The sequence below is a fragment of the Apiospora marii genome (genome assembly GCF_038362585.1).
Source record: "Apiospora marii strain CBS 49790 chromosome Unknown utg000002l_segment0_segment0, whole genome shotgun sequence".
NCBI lineage: Eukaryota > Fungi > Ascomycota > Sordariomycetes > Amphisphaeriales > Apiosporaceae > Apiospora > Apiospora marii.
The window spans coordinates 663,255-683,032 of NW_027117373.1; the positions used below are offsets into that span (position 1 = coordinate 663,255).

At 55.2% G+C, this 19,778-nt stretch overlaps 7 protein-coding genes across 7 annotated transcripts; 3 read left to right on the forward strand and 4 right to left on the reverse strand.

Annotated features, from left to right (window-relative positions):
• Window positions 1-82: 82 nt before the first annotated feature.
• On the reverse strand, window positions 83-2,043 carry PG985_001922 (uncharacterized protein; the record flags this gene model as incomplete). The annotated part of the gene is made up of 2 exons (XM_066821691.1): window positions 83-1,940; window positions 2,033-2,043. The coding sequence occupies 2 exons, from the start codon at window positions 2,041-2,043 to the stop codon at window positions 83-85; spliced, it is 1,869 nt and encodes a 622-aa protein (XP_066689123.1).
• A 1,199-nt stretch (window positions 2,044-3,242) lies between these two features.
• PG985_001923 (carbohydrate esterase family 5 protein) lies at window positions 3,243-4,028 on the reverse strand (the record flags this gene model as incomplete). Its single annotated transcript, XM_066821692.1, has 2 exons — window positions 3,243-3,716; window positions 3,792-4,028. 2 exons carry the CDS (start codon window positions 4,026-4,028, stop codon window positions 3,243-3,245), a joined length of 711 nt encoding a protein of 236 aa, XP_066689124.1.
• A 2,335-nt stretch (window positions 4,029-6,363) lies between these two features.
• PG985_001924 (eukaryotic membrane protein family) lies at window positions 6,364-9,581 on the reverse strand (the record flags this gene model as incomplete). Its single annotated transcript, XM_066821693.1, has 2 exons — window positions 6,364-7,056; window positions 7,125-9,581. The coding sequence occupies 2 exons, from the start codon at window positions 9,579-9,581 to the stop codon at window positions 6,364-6,366; spliced, it is 3,150 nt and encodes a 1,049-aa protein (XP_066689125.1).
• A 1,789-nt stretch (window positions 9,582-11,370) lies between these two features.
• Window positions 11,371-12,519, forward strand: PG985_001925 (uncharacterized protein; the record flags this gene model as incomplete). The annotated part of the gene is made up of 1 exon (XM_066821694.1): window positions 11,371-12,519. One exon carries the CDS (start codon window positions 11,371-11,373, stop codon window positions 12,517-12,519), a length of 1,149 nt encoding a protein of 382 aa, XP_066689126.1.
• A 1,177-nt stretch (window positions 12,520-13,696) lies between these two features.
• On the forward strand, window positions 13,697-15,394 carry PG985_001926 (uncharacterized protein; the record flags this gene model as incomplete). Its single annotated transcript, XM_066821695.1, has 6 exons — window positions 13,697-13,945; window positions 14,019-14,149; window positions 14,214-14,318; window positions 14,395-14,895; window positions 14,972-15,181; window positions 15,259-15,394. The coding sequence occupies 6 exons, from the start codon at window positions 13,697-13,699 to the stop codon at window positions 15,392-15,394; spliced, it is 1,332 nt and encodes a 443-aa protein (XP_066689127.1).
• Window positions 15,395-15,659: 265 nt separating this feature from the next.
• PG985_001927 (uncharacterized protein) lies at window positions 15,660-16,838 on the reverse strand (the record flags this gene model as incomplete). Its single annotated transcript, XM_066821696.1, has 1 exon — window positions 15,660-16,838. The coding sequence occupies one exon, from the start codon at window positions 16,836-16,838 to the stop codon at window positions 15,660-15,662; it is 1,179 nt and encodes a 392-aa protein (XP_066689128.1).
• A 1,541-nt stretch (window positions 16,839-18,379) lies between these two features.
• On the forward strand, window positions 18,380-19,192 carry PG985_001928 (uncharacterized protein; the record flags this gene model as incomplete). The annotated part of the gene is made up of 2 exons (XM_066821697.1): window positions 18,380-18,572; window positions 18,639-19,192. 2 exons carry the CDS (start codon window positions 18,380-18,382, stop codon window positions 19,190-19,192), a joined length of 747 nt encoding a protein of 248 aa, XP_066689129.1.
• Window positions 19,193-19,778: the final 586 nt, after the last annotated feature.

The window sequence follows — 19,778 nt, forward strand, 5'->3', positions numbered from 1 at the left end:
TGATCGAATTTGACTTGGTGCAACTATCAACCATAGTATACGTACATAAATCATTACTGTCGCTCATAACGTCTCGCCGTTCTCAGGCCGCGCACGGAATTTGGTGGCAGATCCAACCCGTCATCCGAAGCTCTTCGGGTAGACCAAACGGAGGCAGCAGCCACGAGGCCGGAAATTCTGTGTCTTCCATGACCGCCTGAATGCTTTCGGGCTCCCCTCCCGTAACAGCCCCCTGTATCGCGGACGGCCGGCTACCGCTGCTTCTCCCCACCGCGCATCCTGTCTCGGGCTCACCAGCCTGGGCAGATGGCCCCCAGTCGTCATTGCTGGATGCTGCTTCGTCCTCCAGCTCGTGCAAAGTTTCTTCCTCTGACGAGGACCGAGCGCTGATCATCAGTTGGGACTCCTCGTCTAGCTGTGGTTGGGTGGAGTAAAAGCCGGTCTCAGTCGTCGTGCCGGGGTCGTGAGTATCGTCGGAAGAGACTGGCGTGTGATTTTGCGGCGGCTGATCAGGTGGGTGTACCTGGTCATACCATTGACAATAAGGAGCTTTGCCGTGACCCCGTAAGCTTTCCAAACATAGCTCCTGATGATGCTTCCAGGCAATTTCCGTCTCCGCTTGAACTATCCTCGCGGCCGCCTGGGTCATCTCCCATGAGTCCAATAGCGCCTCGTGCTTGTTCCCGCAGCGGTACATAAGCTTGAGGGCCGACCGCCTGATGATGGGATGCCTGCACTTGACGGCCACGACGAACAAGGTACTGATGAAGCAGACGTCAAACGAGAACGGCATGCCCACTTCCGGCATGTTGTTGTCTCCCGGCCCTACTTCAAGGTTGTCGCCCTCCGAGTGGGACGACGTGTCGTGTTCATGAAAAGTCCCGGATCTGGTCATGAGCGATACGAATCTAGCGGCGAGCGGGATTATCGACACAAATGAGCCGAGTTGCTCGTCGAACAAAGCCTCTTCGCTGTCTTTCAGGGTCGTCGTTGTGAGCATGATACACGTGGCGTGATAGGTCATTTCCAACTGGCACAGCATGCCCTGCGAGTACGGGTCGTCGGGAGCCGCCAGTTTCAACATGACAAACGCCGCATACCACTGTTGCAGTCGGCGGAGAAATTCTGAGCGCCCGACGGAATCCTGGGTTGTCCGCGTCTTCAGCTCGTGCGTCTTTGTGTGCAGCACCAGGGTGTACTGCCAGATCTCGCTGGCGAATATATACAGGCTGTCACGGGCCTGCTTGACCGACAGGAAGGCGGCCGGAGTCTCGTAGAACGCGTTCAGCCCCCTGGGAATGGGCTTTGGGCAAGCGGCGCTGTCGGGCAAGCCGAGGAACATGACGACGGCCCCGACCCGGGCGAAGAGCGGCACGATGTGTTGCTTGATCACGTCCAGTTGTGATATGGTGAGCTTGTTTCTGAGGGGATTATCGCTAAGGAACCGCCGCCCGTTCACGATGCACTCAAAAGCCCCTTTCCGGTTCACCTGCATGTACTCGAGGCTGATGAATAGTAGGGTTGTCAGAAGTGGTACCAACGGATCAGCCAGTCCATGTCGAATGCTGTCTCGGAGAAAGCAGATGGCTTTGTTGTACTGCTCTAGGCCGAATAGCGGCTGTGGACGTGTTTTGGCCGTATTTTGGCAGATCATGCTCTCATGGATACTGCTCAGAGCAAATACAGCATGACGGACCGGCGGGTCCGAGTGGCAGAACTGGAGCACCAGGTCTGACCAAAAGTCATGGTCGATCGGTCCGTAGGAGAGCATGGGCGCAGTGACCAGCTGGTAGAACTCGAACGCATGCGACTCCGCGTCGCTGCTGATGTCGGGCAGGGTACTGAGTGGCCTGGTGATTAGACGAATCCTGCCCAAGAGCGGGTCGGTCTGGCTCGACTTCTGGTATCCGTCGCAAGGGCGACCGGCCTTGATACATCGCCTGCATTTTGGTCTTGCTTCGTCACACTTTACCTTTCGAGCCCTCCAAACGTGTCAGTGTTAGCTAGGGTTCTCGTTTCATGAAACTCGCACAAAAATGACATAAGGGGGGCTTACTTGCAGGTGGCACAACCCGTTCTTACTTTGCTTATTCCCTTCCTTCCTATCCTTTTTCGTGTTGTGGCCGTTATACCTGGTGTGGATTGGAACGTTTCTCTCTGCATGATGCTTAATTGGCGTCGACAGATACCCCACTCGAGTAAGAATGGGTTTGAAAACGATATTGAGGTTGTTACGACTTTGATGCCCAGGGTATAATGGAGGAAACAGGATCGTGCTGTGTGAGGTGATTAATAATTTGTTTTGATCATAGTCTCGACGGTGAACACTATGTACCCATAGCTGCGGCACAGCTCGAGAGTTACCCACTATTATGCCCGGTGCTCGTTGCACCGCCCTGGCAAGACCACGCAAACTCAGGATCTTGTGCTTCCATTGGAGGAAAGCTCTCATGGAACCGAACCATTCCACTGGGAAGGCTTAGAAAGCAGCAAGCCCTGTAGGGCCATTAGAGGGACGAATCTACCGCGCTGCCGGGGTTAGGTGGCACGACGATGCCCGAAATAGAAACCGTGCCACAGGGGCAGAGCCTCGGTGGAACCGAACCCTCTCGAGTCTGCATCTCATTACAATCATCTCCACGCCATCTTCCCAATGTAACGTACTCAGCTTCCTATATTGCCTCTTCTGGGTAAAGCAAGTGCTAAGAGTATTCCTGGTGCCCCCAGGCTAGGAAAAAGACAGCCAACGCGCTCCTGTGGGAGGAATTTTCCCCTGCATTGAAGCGCGGCACAGCACATCTACCCAGTTTTTGCTTACTCAATGACGCGTTTCTGGTGCACTTGTGGCTTATTACTGTCCAGGCTTCAATGATGGCAGTTCTGATGACAGTCCCTACTTGTGCCAAAAGTTACAACGCCCACTTATGGGATTGAGCCACTGGCCCATGCGGCGCCGACGATATCAAAGTCCTGGGCAAGACAAAGACATTACTGGCAAGATTTCATGTCCCCGTAGCTAAGCAACGACCATCCTGTCGGGGAAACGATATTGAATTGACTGGTATGGAGTATCTTCCCAATATTGCACCGTCAACCCCGCCCCCTTTTTCGCAGGCTGCCATCAAAGACAATTTTCAGGTTCCCACCTCCGCCCACACTCAATTCCTGGCTCAGTACCACAGAAGAAAGCCCGACCAATCGCAGTCCTGCATTGGACCACCCAGAATGACCCTACGCCATCCTTAGACCTTGGACTGAATGAAGCTGACCGCCGGCGCGACGCTGCCGGTGTAGTCGCTGTGCGCCCCCGTGATGATGAGCGTCCCCTCGCAGACGCGGTCGCCGTCGTTGCAGAAGATGCGCGTCTTGCCGGCGTCGATGGTGGGCACGCGGCCGCCGTCCTGCTCGTTCTGCGTGTCGCCGAACGTGACGGCGGCGGCGACGCGGGCCCGGGCCGCGGCCGTCAGCCGCTCCGCCGCCCGGTGCACCAGGGCCGCGCCCTGCGAGTAGCCCGCGATCACGATCGAGGACGACGGGCACTCGGAGGCGACCTGCCCGACCAGCGTCGCCATCTGCTGCGCCTCGGCGGCGGGCGCGCCGCCGCTGTTGAGGTTGCCCAGCAGCGAGGCCGAGTAGGCCACGCCCTGGGCGGCGACGCGGGCGTCGCCCAGGGCCGACTTGAGGGCGTTGGCCAGGGCGGGGCCGGGCATCTCTCCCTGTCGCATTGATTAGTAACAAGCTCATACAGTCTCGAGGCGTGTAAGTCCCATCCGGATATTGTAAGGACATACCATGTTGCCGGACTGGCCTGTGCCGCGTGCGAATACGAGTACGACGTCGCGGCAACCGCCGTTAGTGAACTCGTTGGCGGTGGTGCCGACGTTGGCACGGATCTCGGCGTCGTAGGCCTGGGCCTTGGCCATGTCCTGCTCGGTCATGTCGATGACGATCGACTTGTCGGCGGCGATCGGGCTGGCGGACACGGAGGCCGCGAGGGCCGCGGTCAGGAGGGAGCGGGTGAACTTCATGGTGGCGGGTGGTGGTGGTTTGAAGAGGACCTAGAGTAGTCGTGGGATTCTGGATGTCTTGAAGGGTTGTTGGAAAGAATGGACAAGTCGATTGGGTAATTGGACTTTGAGTGAGCGTGGGACAGGCAGGCGAAGAGGGCTGGTGGTCAGGAAACCTTCAAGTCCAATATCGTTGGATGGTGAGGATAGGAGAGGGCATTTAAACAGGTGGCTCGTCCCATTTTACCTCACCGCTTGGGTCCAATAAGTGCACGGGGCTTCCAAATGCTGCCGAAGGGGCCGGTCGGTCTGCAAGGACGGAGGTGGTGGCAGAATCCTCACACACCCTCCGGTCCCGTGAGCGCATGCAGGCCAGCCAGCCAGGCACACACACTGCCGGGCGAGCTGATATCTCAAACGGGTAGGTAATCTACCTCAGCCGCTAACAAAAGGCACATCCTGGAATGGGGACGTGCCTTGTCCTTTGCTTCCTCCGCTATCCTAGTGGCCTCCCGCTGGGCGTCTTGCTCGGGCATGACTCGGTCGCAGACGGCAATTGGTGGTTGGCAATCTCCTAATTCACTATGGAGGGAACACATTGCGCGGGCCTAACAGTGTGGTAGGTCCGATGGGCTTGGCGGCGATACCACCTGCCGCCATACTATCTGTCTGCGACCCTCCCAATGCCGCCGCATTCGTCATGACAAGATGAGATGTAAGGATCCCGATAGCTTCAATCTTTCCGGATCTCTAAGAGTCCGATAATTACTCCACGCCAAGGGTGGGTAACAACAGCCTCCACCACGTGGGCATTGATTCGCGGGCAATGGTTGCTTTTTGGGAAAGTGCCAGGGCTGCCAAGCTGTAACCCAAACTCTACCGTGTTGCATACAGGGCGGCTTCGCGGCGATCAGCGCCGGGGCTGGGTTGGCAATTTGTCGCTGTAAAACCTACAGCGCCCTAATGCCGACTGGGCACTGCAGTCATTGTTGTCGAGCACCTATCGATTTGGGCCACATCCTCCACTCGAGGCTATCTAGAACTGTTCTGCAAAAATTCCAATAATGTTAGACTGTTCCATAGCCGCCCCGAGAATTACTCGAGGGCCCTCTGCATGAAGCTGGAGTATTGTCATCAATTGATGGGATTGATAGCGTGGGCGCTTGGTTGGATTTCCTTCCCCGCCAACAATCAACCTTGCTGGGCGTTCTTTGACATGGGTGGAGCGCGGGGTGAGCCTGCAAGTCTGCAACCACCCCGGATTTGATTCCGAAAAAGGTACCCCAGCGTCGTAGCGACCCCAACCCTAGCTGACGCCAATACCCCAAACACTGCAAGTGCTGCCAACCGTTGTTGATCACTCGTCGGAGAACTAGCCAGATGGCAGGTAGTCGCTTTTAAAGTGTCATTCATGGTGACCATGCAGCTGACAGCACACAGGTGCTGGACCAGCGTGAAATTGTTGGAATAGCAAACATTAGGAGAGATAAGATGGCCGGTCATGTGAAAGCAACTGGCCCCGATTGTTGGCTGACAGTTCCCATGCAGGCAGAAGAACAGGGTATATCTATGTTTAGTTTTCCGACGCCATCAATGCCGCCTCAATCTGGAACGTGCTCGGAGAAATTGCGGAGGGGCAGCTTGGCGAGCTAAACGACCAATGTGTGGGTGTGTGGACAAATATATACCTGCCTGTTCCGTCCAAGGCAGGAGAGAATCACCTGGATCTTCCCACAGTGAATACTTAGACTGCACGTATGTTAGAGCGGATCGGATAAGCCATATGAAGCAGGTCCGGCTTTTGCATTGATCATAGCCACTATACCGCAGCTCATGAGTTACGTAACTCGAAGTTGCCCAGTGCCGGAGCAGTTAGATCGTCAGTGCTCGGGCATATTGACGCCGGAGGCACGATGCAGCATGCATACACGGATCTCGGGCAATGTTAGGTAGGTAAATCTGTAAGCAATTCAGAGCCCACCAAATGTGTGTTTGATGAACTTCAGGGACCACGGTGATGCCCATCGTGATGTGCATTCTTGTTGCACCTTGCGTTCCGTTCTTGTGAAACTTTGGACGAGAGCCGCAACAGGCAATTCGTGTTCGGCTCAAATGCTCCCCCATCAAAGTTTAGTCGGGCCAAAATAGACAGTCAGTCGAAAAGGGTCCTTGTTCTTTGATGTAATGTTGTAAGTGACCTATGATGTAGATGCTTCGCTATGCTTCAAACGCCAGTAAATGCCCTCGCACGAGTGACCCGTCGCTAAGAAACAAACCCGGCGGCAACATGAATTTGAAAGACAAAACGTGATGGCCATGATGGCCACTTGCTACTTCCTTGAGGGCCATCATCCCACTACCAAATCCTCTTGGCAATCATCTCGTACCGCGTAACCTTCTCCAGCCCATCGTCCCCCATCTCCATCTTCTTGGACATCTCGGCCCCCTTGCGGTCGCGCGCCTCCATGCGCTTGAGCCCCTCGGGGTCGTCGGCGTAAATCATGCGCCGGCGGTCCTCGCCGAGCTCGACGGCGCCGAACCCGCCGATGCGCTTGCCGGGCTGGTAGAAGCTCTCGCGCTTGCTGCTCCCCTGCCCCGACGCGAGGGCCTGCTCCCTCATCCGCGTCGCCGCGTAGCGGTCCCGCGAGTACCGGAGCAGCGCCATGCCCAGGATCAGCTTGACCACCAGTAGCACCACCCACGCAAGGAAGAAGAAGGTCGCCATGGTCAGCAGGGCGATGGCGTCGTCAGACGTGAAGACCCAGAACGGCCGTTCCTGAGGTGACGAGTAAGGGTGTCCGTAAACAGCACGCCCCAATGCATTGCGGATTACAGAGTCGAGGTGCTCAAGCGCGGCCATCATAGCGGGAGACGATGGAGCCGAAGATTCCACCGAAAGGTCGGTTGAGGCAGTCGATGTAGGGATTGGCGGTGGTAAATGTGTAGACAGGAACATGTGGTAGATCTGCACCGATGCCCGAATGAAGAGGCACGAAAGAGGTAGTAGCGGAAGTCCGATTCTCCGGGTCAGCGCCGGGGCACCAAAAGCCTACAGAGATATTGTCAGTCAGCTGCGTCTATAAGTTAAGAATAATGTGGAGTGATGTCGCCACTCACATTGGTATAATAGTCCTTGCACAAGATGTCAAGCATCCGTCGGTAGATGGTAGGCTTGACATTGTTGAACTTGTTGATGTACGCATGCTTGATCCAGTCCACCAGCATCTCGCTACCGATCACGATCAGAAAAGGTGACAGGACTTCGCCTGAGAACATCCAGGAGGGAAGGAGGGTAAAGCTGGCTGGTAAGTTCGATGCTGTGTGCACCGGGCCTGGTCCCGAGCCCATCCCATCCGCCTCGCTGCCTGCTCCAGGCACAGATAGACCACCGACTTCCACTATGTTCCGAAGACCAATGATGATGAGAATGATCCACAGCTGGAACCGTTCCACGACATCGGCGCAGGTAAGCTGAAAGAGGTTTTCTTTCTCGATACGCTTGAAGACACTGCCCTTGATCTCCACGAACTGGTTCGACATGAGCAGCGAAAGTAGGGCATTGGAGTATGAGTTGACAGCAACGTTGAGCGTGATGACTTGGTAGAACAAGCAGACAGCATGGATCACGTTGTATGCCAGCGTCAACAGGAACATGCCAAAGGGCAGGAGGAGCTTGGACCGCCCTGAGCTATTCCTAGACAGCGTCTCAGAGCTAAAGAGGCACTCGAGAATGTCCTGCCCGATCGCCGAGAGTAGACGGTCACCGACCTCGAGAAGGTTGAAGATGACGTAGAGCTTCATGGCCGATTGCGCTCGAATGAAGTGGTACATCCGACTCGCATCCACATTCATCAGGGCAAGCGAGCTGCAGAGGATCACTGCGCCCTGGAGGAGATCGGCCTTGTGGAAGGATGTGAGATTCGACGGCATCGACTTCGTCCTACGATGTCGAGCTCCCGTTGGCGTGTTCCTCGGGGGAAGGGCATGTTTTGGTGGGTGCAATCCGCCGTTTCCATTCAAGCGCGCCGTCTCCGACATCGAGTTGGTTTTAGCATCGATGGAATGGAGATGCTCCCGTGCCCGGCTTCGGCTCCCCTCGGCTTCGCTGGCGGTCCGGCTGTCACCGTCATTGCGAGGGCCTCGGGACGGACTTCGACCCCGGCGGCCCCGCCTCCAAAGACGCCAGATGCCCTGGTAGACATAGCCCACCATCCACTTGACCTCTTTCCAGAACAGGTAGGCCCACCACTTGATCAGAACCCCGATAGCGATGACAAACCGGAGAGGAAGCAAGGTGAATGTGTAGAGGAAGGCGTCCAGGCACGCCAAAGCGCCGAACGTCAAGGCGGATTCGAGGTAAGGAGGTAAGAGCAAGGCATTCAGCAGTCGCTCAAACTTGACGGCACTGGACTCGTAGGGTATGTCCTCAGACTGATGACGATATATGTACAATGGACTAGGTCGGACTCCAGCAAGCTCAAGCTGCAAGTGAGTATGTAGAGATGTGGGAGGAAGAGGTACAGATTCTTGAATCGGGGCTGGAGGCGACAGCTCGGTCTTGTGTCCTCGGTCTCCACGGTCAACATCCGGGGCTGGGGGCGGGGGATCTGGTTTCTGCTTTGTGGAAGGCTTCCGTTGAGGGAGAGAGCCATGGTTGCTGGATGGGCCAAGATTCAAAGGAGGTGGGCGAGAAGGGTTAAACGAGTTGCGGCGGGCAGAACTGGGCTTCGGAATGACGGGACCCGTATTCGCCATGCGATTGATGGGCGGCGTGGAGAGAGTTCTTGAGCCAACGATCGGCCGTCTAAACTCGGAAGCCATCTGGGGGGCGATCCCAACCGCCTCCGAAAACGCATGAGGCCGCAGAGGCTCCGGCAAAGTCCTGGTGATAGGGGTCGAGTTTGGCGTCTTGCTCTTCTTCTGCCCATTCATGGCCAATTGGATGCTATCCTGAAGCTGTTCAGCCATCGAGGGACGTGCTGCTGTCTCGACAGCACCAGCCGACATGGGATATTCTCCCCCGTTCGGTTTGCGCAGCATGCTAAGGGGTGCTGTATTGACTGCTTCCTCGTCACCGGAAACCACAGCGACTGGGAGTGACTCAGGCGAAGCCGCGAGAGCTTGCATTTGGGATGCCGATAATTTTCGAACCCTTTCGCTGGTGCCTTCTTTCTTGCTGGTTGACGGTGCCCGTTTGGGCACCTTGGGGTTTGTCGGGGGTGCCGGGGGATGGTTGTCGACGTCGGTGTTGTCGGAGTTGGACACAGATTCGTTCGTCAAGGCCGCCGCCCTATCAGGTGCATCGTGTTGCTCCTCCATTTTACGACCATTTTCTGGGCCGTTGGCTCGAGGGTCGGGTCGTGGGATATGGGTCGTCACTGGGGTAGAGGCCGTGACCTCGAAAGTGGGAAACGGGTCGGTTGGGGGTGGTGTTCGGGACGGCGAAGGGAGCTGCTGCTTTTGGTTTTCTCGTATCGGGCTACGTCCTGCTCTTTCTTCCCATTCCATTTCGATTTCCCTCTCCCATTCCTCCTCTCGGCTGCCATTCTCGGCTGCCACGGACGGCGCGGGCATTATCGCAATGAATCGGGCTTTGTCGGCAGCCGCATCTTAGACAGCAGCTCAACTGAAAAGTGGGCTGTGTCGGTGAGAATCTCCGTGTAATGACTCAATCAATTGAAAGTGGTCTTGTTGACTCAAACTGGTGCATCATTCCGAATTGGTATCACATTCCATGAGGCTGACCTCCTTACTTCCATCGTAAACAGAGAGGCCAGCTTTCGATAAGGACCCTGTACGTTTCCCAAAATCCTTATCGCTCAGCAGCTTAATAGCCTGCATAAACACAGTGCGCGACGCCTGAGACTCCGCTAATGCGCCCGGCAACTGGCCGTTTCACTGGTTCTACCTGGTTGCCCGTTAGTACAGACATTGGGTCTGACGTCACCCTCTTTGGGGCGAGCCGTTCACGAATGAGTGCACAACACTGTACTTCACACTGTCCAAGCCAATGTCTTTGGCGTACCTGCATTCCTGCTCTTTAAGCGAAGGTTGACTTAGCCAACCAACAATCTCCTATCGGGACAGCAGGCGCGTGGGAGTCATACTACATTTATTGCAACCAATTACTCCAATTGGGCCATTCTCCAGCATTTTGTGATTATTTGAACCATATGACTTGTGTCCCTTCAATCGATCTCGCGGACTACACCCGTTCATAAGGTATCAGGGTCAATTCCAGAGGGTGCCTAGAAGACCACTAGGAGAATGGTAAATGGCTTTACCTCCAGACTGCCAGCCGGCCACATATGTTATGGACATCGCCTTGTCTTGTACCGTCTTCGACTGCATGTCATAACGCGAAAAAATATGGAATGAGTTCGCCTTCTAACTTCTGGTCATAATTACCCGTCCATGCCGCGGAAAGAGATGCATGAAACCATCTGCTCTCATAACAATTCACACCTGCTGTCATTGATGCGCAATGGAAGTATGACGGCTGCACACCCGAACCTACTTTACGTAAACATCGTTCGGTATGGGTCAACGAATCTTGCAATACGCATCCTTCTCGAGACGAATATGGCATCTTCAATAGCAAGCAGCCTTTACCAGGCAGCGCCAACAGGATGAGAATGAATATGCTATTAACTTCCAACTCGCTAAAGATCGTGTACAGACTATAGCATCACCTAGTCGCCGTCCCGTGGTTAGTCAGGGGCTAGCCAGGGGCAGTTGTCCAGGAGGCGAAAGGGCAAGCTGCGTATGCAAAGCATCAGCATCACGGTATGCTTCTGTCATTGCCTGTCGTTGGTGCATACTGTGGAACATCCACAGCGTTCACCAAATGACTCTGCGGCAGCCAAAGCACATTGCCGACAGCAACCGCCATGTGCATTGCAGTGAATGCCACCGCTTCGTCAACAATACGATTGCATGGTGGAGATCTGCAGCTATCGAGCCTATCCTCCGGTATGCACCATGGACATACTGCTGCTGTCCACGTTCCACACATCATGGCCTTGCAATGCCATGCGGAAACCACCACTTTAGCTCTCGCAGCCATGCTGTGCAGCAGTTTCCTGCAAGTCCAATCCTCCCGTCATCGAGACGCAAGCGCTCGAAAGTCTGAAGCTTTGGGATGCCAATCTCGAACTTCAAATAGGACCGTCTTTCGCCCATCTTGGTCTCAGAAAAAATCCTCATCACAACAACTCATCACATCAATCCAGTCGACTTCAGTCACTCGTTCGATCATCACTCGGCTTCCAATCTTTCGCTAGCCCTTCAACCACCTCCAATCACCTTCAAAAAACAACTTCGTCACTTTCGACAAGTCTTTTCAACCAACCCAACCGCCAACATGCAGATCAAGAACCTCGTCGTCGCCGTCGCCGCGACCGCCACCACCGTCAACGCCGGCGGCTGTGTTCAGCGCAGCCCCCAGGGCGGCTACCCGGTCCAGGCCCCTCCTCCTTACCCGGCCTCCTCCGGCTCTGCTTCCGCCCCTGGTGGCGGTAACGGCGGCAACGGTGGTGGTTACCCTGCCACTACTCCCGCTACTGGCCCCACCCCTTCTGCCTCGATGTCCGCTCCGGGCGCCGGTGCTAGCGGCTCTTCCATGCCCGGTGCGCCCGGTGGTGGTGCTGGTTCCTCTTCCATGCCCGGCGGTGGCGCTGGTGGATACCCTGCCTCGTCCATGCCTGGCGGCGGTGCCGGAAGCTCTTCCATGCCCGGTATGCCCGGCGGCGGTGCTGGTTCCTCTTCCGTGCCCGGCGGCGGCGCTGGTGCTTCGTCCGCGCCCGGCGGCGGCGCTGGCTACCCTGCCTCGTCCGTGCCCACTGGCGGCGCCGGCAGCTCGACCACGCCCGGTGCGCCCGGTGGTGGTGCTGGTGCCTCGTCTGTGCCCGGCGGCGGCGCTGGTGGCTACCCGGTCTCATCTGCCCCTGGCACTGGTGGCGCTAAGCCCAGCGCGTCTGCGCCTGCCGGTGGTGCCGGCGGATCTCCCGGTGCGTCCGTCCCTGCTGGCGGTGCCGGCGGATCTCCTGGCGCTTCCGTGCCCGCTGGTGGCAACGGTGGCGGTTACCCCGTCGTCACTCCCACCGTTGGTGCTGGCAGCGGTACCACGACCGGCGGTGGCTCGGGCACCTACCCTACTGGTGGAGCTGGCGGCTCTACCGGCGGCTCTACCGGCGGCTCTACCGGCGGCTCTCCTGGCGGTGCTGGTGGTTCTTCCGGAGGCTCTACCGGAGGATCTACCGGAGGCTCTACCGGTGGTGCTGGAGGCTCCACTGGCGGTTCTACTGGAGGTGCTCCCGGCGGTGGCGCTGGTGCTCCCGGCGGTGCTGGTGGCTCTGGCAGCGGCAGCGGCAGCGGCAGCCAGACTGGTGGCGGCTACGGTACCACTCCTCCCGCTACCCAGGTGCCCGTCGCCGCGGCTGCCGGCTACCAGGTCAGCACCATGGCCCTTGCCGGTGTCGCCGCCGGTGCTCTGTACATGGGTCTCATGTAAAGGCGCCTCGGCATGATATCGTGGTGGATCTCCCTTCTTCCCTCGCAACGTGGGAATCGACTTTCACCCACACACAAATCCTCTCTCCCCTTCATGATGTCCTGTAGGCGGAGCAGGTCTTTCCTTATCTTCTCTTCTTCTCCACCACAATTTTTAATACATTGTCGTGGTAGCTTTTCAAGATTTCCTCCCCAGGTAGCTTATTAACTAATTACGCTTTTAACATACTATCTTGCTCTTGTTCCATTGTGATACTCATGACATGAAGTTTAATTGTCAGTCAAGAATGATTCAGTTTATGGCAATCACGAGTCTACTCTATCCAGATGTACTTTGACTTGAGATGTGCTTCATTTGGTAAGTTGACCTGGTCGTGCTGTGGCTTGGATTCCAACAACTGATCATCTGAACTTAAGCAGCCAACACGTGCAGTCCCCTGAAATTGGCGTTGGGCCCAATGCAGCCTAAGGGGCCGTCCCGTTAGTCTGCTCAAGTATGTAGCAAACCAGGCCACGCCTCTTTAACAGGGTTGAACGTCGATCTTCTGGGGCAAGATGCTAGCGTCATAGACTAGCAGAGGATGTCTGTCACCTCGTAAAACTGGGGATGTTGATTTGGACAACAGACAAAAAGCTCCGGCAAATACAGAGAGCTCGTATCTGGTCGTTATTATTCAGACTGGCAATGCTTGATATGCTGCGCGTGTACCACCGTAGTCAATAGCCTGCTAACACAATGCAAGGTGCGACGGTTTACCGTACATTGTTGCCACGAGTAATCGGCAAATCTCGGTGCTTGGCCAATACTCTGGACGACACGTAGAAATAACATCTTCACTCTTTTCAACTATTTCAAAACTAAACAGAGATGCGACCTATACTAGATGCCTACTATCCATTTCGACTTCGATTACTGTCTCCATTGTCTTCATTGTCTCCATTGATATACCCCGCGCAAAAGAAACGTGCCTTACTTAGTAATACCGGCATCCCCACCAGGAAGTCCGAGGGGGCTCAGATCGCCGGACATTCGACGACACGTGGGCCACAGGGAGTACATACATTAGTTCCCTCTCATCTCTGCCCTGCAGCCCATGAAATACATTGCTGTACCTTTCTTGATCTGCATCCTCAGAAGAACAGCTACACTTAAAGAAATCTGACACCAAAAGTGGAAAATGGCAGGCCCAGGCGGAAAGTTCTGGATCCACGACAAGCTCTCCACCCCGGCGGTGCATCACCAGAGCTTCAAGGCGCTGTGGGAGACGAAATGGAAGCCACTGGTCAGTCACCTCGCTCCAAATCGAGCATCACATGACATCATGTTAACTCAGAGACTTATTGGCAGTGCGACATGGGCGTGTACCCATTCATGTTCGGCACCACCAAAGACTTCCAGCCGGTGGTGGATGAAATCATCCAGGTCAGTCCGCCCGTCTCTCTCCTTGAGCAGTGGCTTCCCGTGACCTGTGGTATTCAGTCGCTGAGGTGGGAAAACAGAGAGATCTCAAGGAACCCTACGACTGGGACGAGTACGCGCAGTGCTTCTTTCCCAAAGCGGAGGAGCTCGTCGCGGAGGCGACATCGGCCAAGAAGGCGGGCGACAAGCCGAAAGCATCGGAGCTTTACCTGTGGGTTTATGTAACTACCCGAGCCGCAGGTGCCTAATTGACTTACTGGGCATGACCATGACAGACGGGCTTCGGCGCTCTACCGGATCGCCCGATTCCCGGCCCCGAGATCAGAGAAGCAGCGCCACGCCTGGGAGATGGGCAAAGACGCCGCCCGAAAGGGCCTAGGGTTGGCACACCCCCCATCTCTTTTCTCTTACATGGGTAGGAGATGACTGAGCAAAGAGCTGACCAGACGAAACTAGCCTACACGAGTTCCCCATGCACGAAGTCACCATCCCGCACACCAAGCACGCCGGCCCCGGCGACGGCCCCGCCCTCCCAGCCTTCTACCACCTGCCCCTGGGCGCCTCCTCCACCGCCAAGGTCCCGCTCGTCATCATCTTCACGGGCCTGGACGGGTACCGGACGGAGCTGGCGGTGTGGAAGGAAGGGTGGCGGCAGGTGGGGTGCGCGACGCTGATCGTGGAGATCCCGGGGACGGGCGACAACCCGGGCCTCGCGTCGGACCCGGCGAGCCCCGACCGTGTCTGGAGCTCCATGTTCGACTGGGTCGCCGCGCAGCCGGAGATCGACCAGAGCCGCGTCGTCAACTGGGGGTTCAGCACGGGCGGCTACTACAGCATCCGCCTGGCGCACACGCACGCCGATAAGTTGCGGTGCGCTGTGGCGTTGGGCGGGGGGTGTCATTACATGTTTGACCCCGTCTGGCTCGACAATGCGGATCATTTGGAGTATCCGTTTGAGTAGGTGTTCTTCTCCTCCATCGCCACTTATATCTGTTTCGTTATACTGTCCATTACAGGAACTAACCGGCAACAGCCTGGCACATACCCTTTGCTACAAATTCGGCTACGGCAAGGACTTCGAGCGGTTCAAAAAGGAGGCCATGGACAAGTTCTCCCTCCTCAACGACGGGACGCTCGACAAGCCCTGTGCGAAACTGCTCCTTGTGAACGGCACTGAGGACGAGATCTTCCCCATCGACGACTATCATCTCTGCCTTCAGCACGGCAGTCCCAAGCGAGCTAGGTATGACGGCTCCCCATCCTCTTTAGGATGAAATAATATCCATCGTGATCAGTCACTGACGTTTCTCTTTTATGCAGATTCATCCGAGATAGGAAACACATGGGGGAACCAGAGTCGTTCATGGTCATCTTGCAAGAACTGTTTAGCGTGCTCGATATCAAAGGACACCCGGGCAAATTCCTGTCCACGCTTCCATTCCAGCCCAAGTACTGAGCGTTTTACCATAAGAACTGCCTCGACCCCGAATCTAGAGCTTTCATAGAGTAGCGTAGACGCATAAGAGATTGCTAAAATCATGCGCCTTGGTTGCTTCACAAATCCCGTATCCTCTGTTCTCATGTCCTTGTTCGCTATCTGCCACCACATTGTCAGATAATCTTCCCTTTACTTTGATGGAGATGACTGGGTGTCTGTGGCCTCTAAAATCCGGGAATGACTAGTCAGGTTGTTTGGCAATAATCACCATGATATAGGGGGTTTACCATTGATCAACCTTGTGTTGCCCATACTGCAGCAGCCAGCTGTTGGCAATGACTTTGAACCCCCAGGTATTATTCGGCGTCCGGAAAATGAGCCCCTCGCGATTCTTGCCCAAGACACCCTTCCCTTCGGCCTTCTTCAAGAGCTCGTCCAGCGATGTCGCAAAGCTCGACAGCCTCAGCCGGCCCACAACCGGCGCGTGGGTCAGGTTCAGCTGTTTGCAAAGGTCGAATGCCTTGTCCGCGCTCATCCAAGCCGCCCGGTCAATGTCGTAGATGCCGAAGACGTAGAAGCGGTGCTGGCCTTCGGCGAAACCCATGCTGTTGCGCATGATGCTGGATCCGCACAGTTCGCCCTGGACGGCAAGGTTCTTGCCCAGTCGTTTCAGCTTGTTGACGATGTCTTGCTGCCGGGCCGCCATCCAAAACACCGACTTCTCATGCTCGACATAGTCATTCTCACGACCGCACACGCCGTACTGGGGTCGCTTTGTGCTGCTGTCGCGGTCTTGCGGGAGAGCGCGGTACAGTTCAGAGTCTTTCCGAACGTTGTAGATGGTCATGGGAAGACCATCCAGCTTCTCGGTGATCTGGAACATCGTGTCACCAAAGCGTTCGAAGAGCCCCGAGATGTTCTGAGCGCGCTCGCAGCCTGGCTGTGGAAAAAACGGCGGAGGTCGGCCGTAACTGCCAGCTGCGTCAAAATAGACGGAGTCGTACTTCTTCACGCCCAGAGTAGCCGTGAAGTCCATCTCCAGCAGGGCTTTCACGGCCATTCCACCATTACCAAATTTGGCCTCCAGTTCTTGTTGGGCTTCTCGGATCTCAGAGAAGGCATCCAAGGGGAATACGATGCCCTGGGTGACCCGACCATACTTCATGAACGTCTTAACAACGTAGCCGCATTGGCCATTGTATTCTTGGACCTTGTGGGGCTGGCAGTACTCCCAGAAGCGCACCTCGGTGTTAGGAAGGAAGCTGTCGACCTCGAAGTAGACGACCAGCTGCCCGACATGGTAGTCTTCTTTCATGACGATGACATTCCAGCCGTCAATCTTGGCGACCTCGACATGCCGATTGCCTTTGATGGGCTGAAGAGCGGCGATGCGACGGACGGATACGAGCTTTCTGGTCGGACATTGTGAGGGTTGGGAATGTGCAAATGCAGGTGTATCCATGTTGGTGTTCGTTGGGAAGGTGACAGAGCTCTTGCTGGGGTGTTGTTGCTGTTATTAGTTGTGGGGTCGGGTAGCTGCTTCTTTGGTCCGGAAGCGTCGAAGGAAGATGAGTAATTGAATGCATTGCAGGTCAGATTATCAATCCATAGCCATGATTTGAATTTGAACTTGAATTTGAATACAGAGACCAATCACCACTCCGTGCAAGGTGTTTGCCTAAGACAGTTGACTCATTCTAGGGGATGGCGAAACCATTGCACATGTTAACAAACAATGCACTTAACTTTCATTGGCTGTTCAAATTGTGGATGCATAATTGTGATTTATATATCGAATGCGTTACGTATCATACTGGTAATACATCAATCCTCTTTCAAATCCAAATGAATGATCTTGCCTTTATCCCTTGCGCCCTCATAATCTATACAACCCACCACCCACGTCCCGGACGCCAGGAAACAGATCCCCGCAGTCCAGACGGCCTGTCCCGGCTCCCCAGATTGTCTACTTGGGATGCTGGGACACATAGGCCTCAGGTTTTGAACCTTGACATAGTTGCGCCGTAAAGGGCATTCCTACCTCCGCAGACGGAGAAGTCCGGCGGCTTGCTAAATAGGGCCCGACAGTAAGTTCCTGATTTGTCGCTAAAAGGTGATTATCGTGTCAGCAACACCGAATGGGCGTGGGTAATGAGGGTAACGAGGGAAAAACTCACTAAGCCTATGGTTAAAGCACGGGAATAAATCATGATAAGTTCGCTGAAGCTGGAGGTATATCAATGCTATCAAGGTCTGAGAGGACGACTCGGCAATGGGCATAGGCAAGCCTCTTAAAGAATAAGAGCTTCGAAATATAGAAAAGGGATGATCTAGAGATAATGTCTAATAGATATGAGTGAGTATGTGGTATAGTTTCTGTATGGTAATAGAGGACGATGGAGATGCTTGGAAATGGCTAAGGAAAATGAATATGTTCATAATGGCGAGCTCTATTTATGTTAACCGACGCCGGCAGACCACTCTGAAGTTACGCCTTTGCTTCGTTATCTTTGGGTTTCGTCCCGATCACAATGCTCACTATTGTTGAGATCGTTGCCTCTCATGGGCCTGCCGCTGATCTGCCGCTGATCATCGGCTGAGTCGATATTTCGAAAGGGTTCATACAACAGTGACTAGACGTGTACACAAGACCTCAAAGAGGCAATGACTAGCTACTGGATTTCTCAGGATGCAGTTACGTAGCAAGATGTTCTATGTAAAGGAGACCAACTGCTGTGAGCCCATGAAGATGTTGGTGTAGCTCACGGCCAGGTGGTACAGGATCTGATTCTATGAGGCTTATTGAAAAATACAATACGACGAGTTAAGCTATGTACAATAATTGGCCTTTGGAGGTAGTCACTCCTACTGCAAGACGGGTTTTCCTTGGGACGCTGTTGGGTGTCTTTGATTGTGGCTGTGCCGTATGGTAGGGGTCCATGAACTCACTGTGCATGGGACACGGCGCAGCACGACGTTCGACCCCATGGGCTGTCCCGCACGATGACATCAACCTCCAGGGGAAACAAAACAAACACATGGTCAACCAAATTAGCATCGGATCCCACATCCTCATTCTGGACTACAAATTACCTTTTTATTGCTCAGCATACACCGATACCATCTTATCAACGAGACGAAACAAGACGAGATGGTCAACGTCTTACTCTTCTGCACAGCCGAAGAGGCCAAGCCTGTAAGCCCATCCCCGCCCACCGTAATCTTCTTGTTTTCATATGAATTATCAAAACTGACGAAATAGGGCGGCAGCTGGTCCCCGAGCTCATGAACGTCGACGAGAAAGAAGACTACTGGCAGCCCTACTACCTGGCCGAGACCCGCCAGGGCCCCAGCGAAGGGGGCCAGCCGTTCCGCGAGCACCTGGCCGCGGGCGAGCCCTTCGCCAACGACTTCCTCGGCGCCTCGGTCGAGGAGTGCGGCGCCTTCGAGCTCGCGCAACAAGACAAAGATGATCTGACGGAGGACTGCCGGATGGTCCTGCTCGACGCGCGCAGCGCCCGGGACAAGACGGTCCTCGTGTGCTACTACGTCCGCCCCGTGTACGCCTTCATGATGCGCCGAGATCAAAAGGGCGAGGCCTGGTACACGTTCCGGGTCCCCTACACCCGGGTCGCCAAGCTGTGCTCTTACTTCCCGCCCGTCGGGGACGCGGACGAGACCTGGGGGGCCATCTTCCATCGCAAGGAGGAGCTTACGGACGAGCAGGGGGTCTTTGACGTGGAGCGGGCCTCGGAGCTTTGCGTCCAAGGCGAGGGCGACGTGCCGGGTTTGGAGGATTTGGATGATACCAACTGAGCGGCCTGGGGGCGGTGATGAGAATGTCACAGGATGGGTTCTCTAGATTTTCTTCGTTAGAACAAAAGGACAGTAGTTTTTAGCAACTCATAGAAAATGAAGTGAGATTCTTTTGTAAATCTGGCTCGATGGCGTGGGAGCTGGACATGCCGTACGAATGACCGAGGACAATTTCCAGCTGAAAGGCGGGCAGCAAAAGCAACTCCTATAGAGGGGCAACGAAATCGTCGTGAGGACTTTCCCAGACAAATTAACACCAATAAATTTCGAACATTAGAACACCCATACAACAGTAACAACCACCAGCCCCCTAGTGACTACATTTCAAACCCAATACTTCAACCCAGTCAACGTCGACCCTGTTCAAAAAATGTAGTTTAAAGTCACCTCCCTAGCCCTCCTCGATGCGGCCATTGTCGCAGCCTTATAAACGGACCAGCCGACCCCGGCCACCTGCTAGGCAAGCGCGATGGTGGCCCATTCACCAATACTGGGCAGTGAACAGGACACCAACATGAGACTTAGCGCGATGGTTGGTTTCCTACGTTCGGCGACGAGGTCCGCACAGGCTTCAGCCAAGGCGCCG